This window comes from Elgaria multicarinata, chromosome 2 (assembly GCF_023053635.1).
Source record: "Elgaria multicarinata webbii isolate HBS135686 ecotype San Diego chromosome 2, rElgMul1.1.pri, whole genome shotgun sequence".
NCBI lineage: Eukaryota > Metazoa > Chordata > Lepidosauria > Squamata > Anguidae > Elgaria > Elgaria multicarinata.
The window spans coordinates 165,360,657-165,371,959 of record NC_086172.1 but is presented as its reverse complement, the minus strand read 5'-3'; the positions used below and the strand labels follow the sequence as shown (position 1 = coordinate 165,371,959).

General features: G+C 38.9%; 1 protein-coding gene across 1 annotated transcript in view; it reads right to left on the bottom strand.

Annotated features, from left to right (window-relative positions):
• Positions 1 to 4,010: 4,010 nt before the first annotated feature.
• The window catches only part of WDR20 (WD repeat domain 20), a 51,503-nt gene continuing 44,210 nt past the window's right edge, over positions 4,011 to 11,303 (bottom strand). The window contains exon 4 of the mRNA XM_063118068.1: positions 4,011 to 5,423. Within this exon, the coding sequence (XP_062974138.1) occupies positions 5,370 to 5,423 (54 nt within the window). The 3' untranslated portion in view covers positions 4,011 to 5,369. The remainder of the gene's footprint in view (positions 5,424 to 11,303) is intronic.

The following is an 11,303-nucleotide window of genomic DNA, read 5'->3' as shown; positions in this document are numbered from 1 at the left end:
AATCTCTGTAACAAGGAAAATAGTTTGTGCATTTCTTAATTTTTATGGTACAACTTAAACTTTTCAGAGGATGAAATGTTAATGGACCTTGTCTGATCAACAATGCTATACCAATTGAATAGCTAGATGTCTGTATCCATCAACAAAAGCATTAGAAGTGAAAAACTGTCATACAATTAGACTCACAGATCCAAAGAATAAATCTTTTTATAAATCAATAATCTTACAGGAGTTAGATGGTACAAGAATAGCCAAGACCTTACCTTTTTCAAGCCTGGAGGCTGCAGAAAAGCCACAGAAACATTCAAAGGGAGCATGAACTAGAACATAATCCATGTAAACTTTATATTACATAAGTGCTGTATTTCTTCTGTTTTATGGGAGTGACAGTTCTCTTGGGCATTTGGAAGAAGTTGTAAAATGCTATGGATTGGATTCAGACCTGCTTTTCCATGAACAGCATGGTTTCTTTCGTTTTTGGTTGGAACTAAATTCCGGGGAAGGATTTTCACCAACTCTCCCTTCCCCTCCTTTTGGGGAGGGAGGGGGTCTCAGTGACAAGGAACTGGCAAAAGTAATCTCTCCTGCACACCCTCTTCCTTTAGCAGGAATGGCTTGTGAGCAGAGTTCCACTCATGTAGCCTAGAGCTCAGTTTATAAAATGCTATTGATTGATTGCATTTTTATACCACCCAATAGCTGAAGCTCTCTAAAAGGTTTCCATTCCATGAGTGGAAAAGTATCTTTTAGCAGCTTGAAGCCAATCACGCAGCAGCTTTAATATATCACAAGTGTGATGGCTTTATTCAAAGCCCGAATGTTGGGCGCAAGATCCTGGGTTGAGTTCCTGTTAAAAGACAGACACACAGACTCCACTTGGAGAAAGTGCAATGCATTTCGAAAAGCAAAGGGGTATAAATACTTTAAATCGTCTCAACCTGATTTCCATTCCAAATTTATGAAAGGATATTAATACTTTGCAGGGCTACATGCTATATTCACCCGGTAAAAAGCAGCCAGGTTCTGGCTTTCCAAGATTCTGAAGGTTCCTTCCAGTCAGACAAAACTTGGAGGGATTTAATATCGACAACACTTTAGGAGAACCCCACGGTCAAGCGTCACATATCTGTACCGAATTCATTCCCTGGCATTTCCAGTTTGGACAGTTTCAGGTAGCAGGTAATGGGAAAGGCCTTTTTCTGCCTGATATCCTGGAGAGTCACTGCTACTCAAGAGTAGAAAATACTGGATGGATGAAGTAGTCTGACTTGGTATAAGGCAGTTTCTGTTCACGCGTGCATAAACGACTGCAGTAAGACCTCGCATGTAATTATTCCCATCCAGCAGAAGCTCTGCACTGCATGAGAAACTACTTCTCATGTTTCTCCCACCCCACTGGCATCTTGAAGTTAACTTACCTGGCAGGTGCTTTTAGAAAGGGGAGGGGCAGCTCAGAAATCCTGCTGCTTTGAGGTATGCATAAGCAATGTGGGTTAATAATGACACACACAGCCCCTATTCCTCTAGCATGGCTCTTTCTTTCTTGTGCAATAAAAGTTAATGTAAGTTGCATCACATGGTATCAACTAAAAGGCACGGAAGGTAGCTCAGGGCTGGATTGTGTATGTGTTCAGCATTTGCATGCAAGTGTAGAAGAAAGTTGGCTGATTTCAGCTTCTAGGTTTTTGTTGTTTGTTTTTGTTTTTTAAGTTTCTAGCCTGCAAAGTTAGGTCTACCCTAAATACCCTGCATTTAATTTCTTACAGCTGAGATGGGACTCCAGAGTCCTGCACATGCGTTTTGACAGCTCCCTTATAACTAGCAGAAATAGAATGCCATACACAGTGAGCACAAACATACAAGTTTGCTCTCTTCTTACAGGTCACCGTTCGGGTTTTGAGTAGAATGTTTGCTGTCTGCAGCAAGGATGATTTATCTCAGCCTTCACCAGCATGGCACCCTCCAGTCTTGTTGGACTGCAACTCCCACAATTCCCCACCAACAAGAGCTGTGCCTGCTGGGAATTATGGAAGTTGCAGTCCAACCTGTCTAGAGGGTGCCAGGTTGGGGAAGGCTGATTTAACCACTTAGTAAGAATCTAAGGGATTTCTTTTTGAAAGGCCATTTTTCATGGTTGCTCTCCATCAGCTGAGAACTCCGTTCAGCAAATACAAAGGCTAGCATAGGCAGGGGCTTGCCTTTGACACACCACCATGATTCAGATAGAGGCTTTTAAGGAAGGGATAGGATTCCCAGGCACAAACATCTAACTCAGCCTTCCCCAATCTGGTGCCTTGGACTTCAATGCCCATCAGCCCCCCTCAGGAATGGTGAGAGTTATAGTCAAACACTGGAGGGTACCCAAGTTGAGGAAAGCTGCTCTAGTTCCTTGTCTGAAGCACATGGATTCCCATGCATTTGAGATGACCTGCACTCCCAACTTCTCCATTTCATCTCCTAAGAACTTAAATCCCATCACAGGCCTGTTCTTCACTGCAAAACTCTGTCTCTAAACTTCTTTAACTTGGTTACCAAATTGTAGAGATACTTTGTGAATGGTTCACCTAAACCCTTTCCTTAACTACTACATGCTCACACAATTAAAATGAAATGTATGTGTACATATGCACACAGAAATTATTTCAGAAGTGACTATGCAAAACAAACCTTCCTTATATTTGGGTTACATGTAAGTTTATACTTCTGTGTTCTTAAACATGACTGTTAGTACTTGCCTGAGGCAAGTAAGAATCTGCTCAAGTTATCAGGTAAGGAAGATTTTGTAAGTTAAGAATCTGCATTCTTCCTCTCCCTACTCCACCCCTCTCAGGGTATCACCATGCCACAAATGACCAATTAAATCAAATATTGGCAGGTAGGCCTGTGAACACAAATTTTTGGATCTAGGCTTTGTTCCCACCAGTGGAAATGGGGAGTGGGGTGGGGGGAACTTGCTAGTCTGGGGACCTCCCAAACAAGGTTTTGTAGGGCACAGGGGAAATTGCCTTCTCACCTTCTGTCAACTGGATTCTTCCACAGAAATGACTCCTGTGAAGAGAAGCAACCATTCATCTAACACAAAGCCTAGATCCAATCCAATGTGTGGCAGCTGAAATAGCTTTGTCGTTGAAAACTTGGATTATGCAAAGTATCGTGATGCTGTTGTTTCCCTATTTAAAACTCAAAACTGATTTTAAAAATGCCCTTGATTACAATCCAGAGAGCTCCTTTGGGCATGTGAACGGGCTGACTTCCAGGGCAATGTATGTCCACAATCTGTTTTTGAAATTGGGTTAAAAAATGATTCACCCTACTGTAAGAAGCAGGGTCTTAAAAGATGTAGATCTAGCTGCAGAAGTCTGGATCCAGCAAGCAGAATGACTCATTGCAATTCTGACTTTAAACCCTTACAGCACACATATCTATGGACCTGTTCAGACAAGACGCTAAGCCATGATGGTTAAACGTTTGAGCTAACCATGATGCCTTAGAGTGTTGTGTGAATGGCATTTTTTCCTAAACATGGTGGCTGCATAACTACGCTTTAACCATGCTCACTAACCAATTGCTGCAAAGGGGTTAGCGGCCCTATCCATGTCTTAGTGTGTTGTCTGAACAGGCCCCAGATATGACAAGCTACTTTTGAAGAAGTCCAAAGCCTTGGAAGAGTTATATATACCTAAACATGCTCTCTGAATTGTAGCCTTTGTGGTCCAGCATTTTTTCAAGGGGAGGAGAACGTTGCAACCACAGGTATTCAGATCATTCTACTTCTTTCCCAGTTATGCCTCAGAGCTTGCTGCCATGTTATTTACACAAAGGGACTGATGGGAGAGAAGAGGGGAAATGATTTTGTCTTATGAGGAAGTAGCTAGGAAAGGCTTAATGCCTCTGCCTGTAAGTCAGAAAGACAGGGATTTTGATATCAGGAGAGAAATATCCTGCCCCATAGTTCCTGTTATCAAACAGACAGCATTTTCTTCAATGAAAAACTGGAGGGGATTCTACAATTTTTAGTGTGTTCAAAATCAGTTTAATAGGAACTAATCAAGCAGCAGTTAAGATTATGTAGATTTTCAAATCTATCCTCCAACACAAGGCATCAATTTTTCTTTGAAACAGGAAAATTGCATACTTTGGCACATTATTCTGTAGTATCAGCCTATTGCATTGTGTTACAATAATTTTAAACCAACATTTAAGTGTCTCTACTAGCATTAACATATGCTAAACTATGCATTCCTAGGATATGAAAATGGCTAGTACCACTGTTGAATGACTAACATATATTAAAAAAAACCCTAGGCTTATTTTAAGAATTCATGTAGTGTTCTAAAGATTTTAGTCAGAGGAAAAAACTTTATAATAAAGTGCAGGGGAATCACATTTCCTAATAAAGATAAGCCCAGTTAAATAACTAGTGAACCTGACCTGAGTGTTTTCAAAAGGAATATCTTCTACAAGGATTAAACCATGTCCATACCAAAAGTATTACATTCAAGAAGTTACATCAAAGTTGATTTAATTTAAACAGAACGTAAACAAAACTGCATATTCAAGATAGTTTAATATGTATTTTTTTTCTGGATTAGAAATATCACTTTCTTAAATGATGAAAATTACTAGTGTAATGACTGATTTCCCCCCAAATTGCTGAATTACATTATTTACACATATAATACAGATTGATTGTAGTTGAAAACATTATTAAAATAATCTTTTTAATAGATACAAAGGATCTCTTTTCTCCATAACATAGCTTTAGAGGATGTCCAAAAACATCCATTTAAAAGTAATTCTCTACTAGCATTAAGCTATTTAAGTGCAAACAATCTTTTTAGAAAAAAAACCCTATGATTGCAGCATCCATCTTCCTGAATTACATTTGTAAAGCCAGAAAGTAATGACTTTCATTTCCCATGAGAGCATTCCAGGCTAACCATCTCTGGTTAAAAAAAAAAAAAAATCAGTGCAAAAAAACCCAACAGTGAAATTCTAATTTATAACACCATTAAACTTACTTGGATTTAAGAAACATTTTATTTTACACGTGTATGTGTTTGTATGTATATGATTAAATTACACTGAGAATTATAAAGAAACTGGAAAAGGTTTTACTACTTTTAATGGCAACACCAAAAGAAGCATTTTTAAGCAAAATTCTTCTTTGGGCGAGCAGCCTAAAAATATTAGCTGTAAAAAGAACTCATTACATTATTATTTTGTAAAACACTATGTGATTCACATAACTTCAAGTTTACATTCTGCCTTTAAGAACTGTGGTGCTCTCTGGCTGAACAGCAGCTCCTGGTTCCATTGTCATTACTTCTTGTTCTGTGTTCAAAGATTTGCTAGCAGGAGTGTGATGGCTATACTACAGTTCCACTTGGAGAATTGGCCTGGTTTTGGGATGGCAATAAACCCTGCAAACAAAGCAATTTACATTAATCCAGCAAGAGAACCCAACATTTACTTTTCTAAACAATTAAGTTTGCAGAACTTTTACTGCACCGTGTATTGACATACGGTACTTATAACTGATAGATCACACTGTTCAAAAGTCTTATGTCAATGATTTCACTCTTCATCTGGTAGCTTTTTAGTACAAACCAACTTCCAAGTTTTCCCACATGATAATAATTCCAAGGGAGTAGCAGTTGTAGTACATTGCAGCAAAACCAGGAATCCTGTGACACCTTGGAAACGAACCCTTACTGTGGCTTGAACTTTCATGAGCTAAAGCTCACTTTAGATGCATGAAGTATTCTTATGCATCTGACAAAATGGACTGTAGTCCACAGAAGCCTATGCTATATTAAGTGTTCATTTTTAAGATGCCATGAGACTCTTGGGTGTTTTCACACTATTAGAGAATGTGACAGGAATATACTGCAAGGATTATATTTTAGCTTGTATCATACAAAACTTCTGAATTATGTTCTAAAGCTATTCTATTAAAACACTAGGAAAACATAAGAGAGCTACAGCACATGTTTGCAACCAGAGTCCTTTACTGGGAGAAGATAGTTATCCACCAGTGTCACTCTTGCTTCCAGATTTCTGGTGCTCTTTGTGGTGTGTTGTTTGTACCCATAAAGCAGAGTTACTCATGAGTAATCATCCCAGATGGAGATGCTTGTTCATGAGTGGGTCTTCAGCCCGATGCCTCAAACAGAAAGCTCTCGATTGCCTCATATATTCCAGTAACAGAAATTGATGCTGCAGCCTGTTGGACATTCTTGCAAACAGAACTAAATACTCCAGACTGCTTTTTCTAACGACAAATGAAGCCTTCCAAACTTCAGGATCTATTCAGCCAGCAGATCCAACGCCAGTATGCCATTTATTTCGGACACTGCATAGAAAATCCCAGGGAATTAGTTTGTCTTTAGTGAGGAATTCACTTTTGTTCTAATAAACCTCACTGAGAAGAGCTCTAACATGCAACTTCACTAAGATTTGATGCAAACGGTACTGGCAGCCCAATCATTTCCCATCAATATTTTAAAACCAAGTTTTAGTAATCACAGATATTTCACATATTCCTTTATCAATGTAATTTGTCTTCAGTGTATAGCTCAAATTTGGTTTGCAGACCTTTTTCTTAGTATCCTGCAAATCAGGTAAAGTCAACCTCAAGATCCAAGTCCTATTGAAATGTAGAATTATATCTTCAGAGTCTACAGGAGCTCTTTCTGGCTCTGACCCAAATATCGAGAAAGGGCTAATGAAAAACACTTCCTGCTCTTGAAACAGGAACCTGTAAAAGGAGCACCTGTATTGGAGAAGACAAGTCATCAGAACCTGATCTGACATTTTCGTTCTCGACAAACCTCTAAGCCAATTTTAGCCAAGAGGATATTTGTGGTAGAGGCACAGAAAAGATAGCTGTTCCACACCATCCTCATTTTAAGTCCAGTAGCTAACATCTGTTTTATTAGGCATTCACTTGCGATATTATACCATTATTCACTACACAGGGTAGTGTGCCTTGTAGGGCCGTCACAGAACTTCAGTCACAGAGACTAATGTGTAAAACTGCTGAAATCAAGTGGCAAAATTAGTCATTAAGGAAACACTCACTCTGAACAAAAGGTATGACAATCAGAGAAGTGAAAAAGTAGCAATCAAATGTGAAGTCGAATCCAAGCCATATATAAAGTTGACATACATCATGACAGCAGCTTACAAGAATAACCTCCCCAAGGTCAGTTCATATTGGCAAAATAGATAACTGACAACCCAAATGTAGCGAAAAATGGAGGGCAATAGGGATTTTCCAATGCAAATTAGGAAAATCCCCATTCACATAGGGAAAAAATCAAATTACATCAGAAAATGTTGTGATGTTGTAGAGCTGGGGTGAGCAAGTTTTGGCTCTCCAGAAGTTTTGGCTTAGAACTATCATCATCCCTCATCATTAGCTATGCTGGCTAGAGCTGATGGAAGCTGTGAGTCAAAACTTCTGGAGGGCCACAAGTTGCCCACCCCTACCCTAGGGAGATTAATTTAGCATGTTTGTCTTGTATTTAGTAAACAAAGCTTTTAAAAAGTACCCCATTTTTTTGACCCAATACACCACAAGTATTTGTCCATCTACCTTAGCATTCTAATTGCCAGCACGCCCAAAGCCTTTCCTATCTCTGCTGCCTGAGATCCTTTTACCAGAGATACTTGCCAGGGATTACACCTGTAAGTTCTACCATTATGTAGAGTGAGACAGTCACCTCAGGCAGATGACTTTGGACATCACGAAAAGGCAAGCAAATTATTATTTAATGTTTTATTATAGTATTTTTTAAGCCAGAGAGGAGAGATCCTGGTGAGATTTTCTGCCTCAAGTGCCAAAATAACATGGCTGGCCTTGGGTACTCTACACCTTGACATGGTGCTATTTGCTCTCCGTCTTTGGCAGCAAAATGTCTTGGGCCCAGGCCAGTCTGCCACTAAGCTATGGGCTTGCACTTGTGGAACACTCAACACAGCCACAATCCATAACAGCCGTTGTAGGCCGGTCCTCCATGGTGAGTTTTTTTATAGTCAGCTGCCAATGACTATAGTCACTGCCATAGTAATGAGGAATAAAGCTTCCATATTCAAACGCAATAACAGATGCTTGGGCACAAGGATAATTCAGCGAACAGTGAACAAATTTCAATGACATTCTGATTTCATTGTTTCTATTACCTGCCAAAAGCCTTTGGGATGGGGTGAGCTGTGAGTTGTCCAGGCAAAGATATAGTCAACCCAGTCAGCACAAAGCACCATATTCCCACGGTTGTGTAATTCATCTAGATGTCCATCCCATTTTTGCAATATGATTTTAAACACTAGGCTTGGATCCATACGACTGTGTGACTATTTTACAGCTCAAAGGACTTGCATTATTCCGACATTCCCACTCTGACCACACACCTTACAACTTGGGGCGAGGGGTGGCCAAACAAAGTGTGCAATAAGCCATGGGTGAGGTTGCCTATTTAAAGGAAATAAAATTCTCCTAGTTACTCGCTGACTCATTTTTTACAGGCATGTCAGATGAGCATTTGAAAATTGAGAACTCCTGATACTCAAAACTTATTTTAGACTCATTCAGCCAAGTAGTTCAAATATTATGAGCTGCCTCCCCTCACTTTTCCATATAAGTATTATAAGATTGTTTTTTATTGAACCTAAGCAATTTATTCACTCGGTGGAGCACGCAAATAATAGATGAGTAACTGTGTTGTATAAGGTAAAACTATTCAAGATAGCCAACTATTTTATGAAATAATTGTGTAAGTGTAGAGATGTGATAAAGGCCAGGGGAAAGGTTGTAAAGATTTTCCTGAGGCCTTTCCCCCCCACCCCCATTTTTCCTGTGCAAAAATATTGGATGGGAGGGGGGGGATTTAAAAAAAAATCTTACTAACTTTTAAAGTATTGAGTGAAAAGCTTTTTAAGGGCAAAGTTTTAAAATATTGTTTTAGTGGCCCTTTACTTCCTCAAAACAGTTTCTAATAATTGAAGAATCTACAGTATTAGGTATTAGATAATTGCCTAATACTGTTAAGCGAGAGACAAACATTACTTTTTAAAGAGAACTGTAAAGAGTTTGGGATTGTATATAGTCAGTTGTACAGTCATCTTACTGTGGCTTCACTTTGTTCCAATTTTTGTTTGTATTGTTTCATCTTTTTCTTGGTAATGCTACACTGCAGACAGGAGACTGTTTCCAAGATAAAATAATAAAAGCATCATTTTGTTCATTACATGTTGTTTCTTTTTTAAGCTCTATTTCTCACCAGCAAAATCAAGGTTGTTTGATACCTTAAGATGCAGCGGCTTGGTGCTCCACTGAATATAGCCATTGTTTGATTAAACTGATGGATTTATACTTTTACATTTAAGAAATGTAGCAAATAGCATCTTAAGTTATACATAATGCATTTTATGTTCCTAGTTTTAGAACAGATAGGAAAATGAAGCCAGTATCCAGTACTGCTGCTGCACCTCAGCTCATTCCTTTGCACCCACAGAACCAGCTGTCATAGAATCATAGAATCAAAGACTAGCTGAGTTGGAAGGGGCCTACAAGGCCATCGAGTCCAACCCCCTGCTCAATGCAGAAATCCACCCTAAAGCATCCCTGACAGATGGTTGTCCAGCTGCCTCTTTAATGCCTCTAGTCTGTGAGCACTTCGTAAAGCAACCAGGGGAAATGAACAGAAATGCTCATTTCTGGAATGGGACAGTCTGGCGGAGTTCCCTTCTGAGAGCTCTGCTAACATACCTTGTTCCAGATGTCAGCATTTCTGCTCATTTGCAATTTTTGTGAACCGCCCAGAGAGCTTCAGCTATTGGGCGGTATAGAAATGCAATAAATAAATAAGCATGCCCAAGATATTTCAAAAAGCAGTCAGGTGCTCTCGCTCTCAATCACATGCACACACCAACCATATGCATGGCAATACCTTTCATTGGTGCAACTTTATTTATTTAACACATAGGCAGCCTTTCAAATTTTTACCTGGTAGAATAAAAAGCTAGCCGTTTATGTCAAAGAACATAATACAATTTGAATCTGTTCACTGTGACAGTAACTTAAGTCTTCAGATGCATTCCTTTGCACATGCACAGAGCTGCAGTGCTTGAGGAGATTCTTTGACTCAATAAAGTTTGCAGGAATGGAAGTGGATCATTCCCTTGTTTAAGGAAAATATAACAGGTTGTACAATGAAACAATATCAAAATGTTTTATGCTTTGAAAATCACTGTTAACTATTTCTTTTCAAATGCTTGGCAAATAAGGACATGAAAGCGATATGTTCAGAATAACTCAAGTATTCTTTTTTTTGGGCAAAACAAACTAATACTTAAAGGTTGAAAAAACAGCAAGATTCAGACAAAAACAACAACACCTGTGCAATAACACACAGCAACCAACCTGGAGATAGTGAGGGGCTTATTCAGCTATCTGAACAAAACGATAGGGGCTAACTGCTATAAAGAGATAGTATTCTGTAAAAGTTTTTTTTAATACTATCTTTACAAAAATTAGGAATCCTAAAATCCCATACATTTACATGTAAAGTAATTTATTCTTCCAGACTTCCTGAAGAAGTCTGTCCCACTCCAGCCCCAGAATCCACTCACTTTCCCATTTGCAATAAACACTCCTATCTAGTAGTAGCTGGGACACTACGTTCTAGCTATGTTCAGTGGATAAGGAATGTGTTGTATGACACTTCTACTAAAAGGTCTAAACCCACAGGATGAATGGATATATAAACATATTCTACCTCAACCAGTAATACCATTCACATGTCCAAAGCATATATATTCATGTAGGATATCACCAAGGCATGGTTAAATTTAAATAAATATTGGGATGGTGCTTCTGAGTACAAGTGTTTCTGCTAAACACTTGTACTCAGAAGCACCATCCCAATATTTATAGAGATGAGCTTTTTCCTCTTGTTTGTTAACCTGGTTTTCCTATTTCAAAACTAGGAATGATCAATCTAAGAATTAAACCGAAGCCAGAACAGAGAATCTTTATATAGTTTCGGCTATGGGGCAGTATATAAATGTAATAAATAAATAAATATGCCCTTCCTGAGTAATGCAGACTGGAAACACAAATTATTTGGCTGTGAATAGGCTGAAGACAAGGTTCCATCTAAAAGTCAGCAGGTCTTAGAGAAGGAACTTCATTTAGCTGCCTTCACTTCGTGCATTTTGATACTGCCTCCTTAAAACACACAGCTAGCATTTAACACTACTTGCACACACCACAATATTAGAAAGCAAAGGAACTGGGT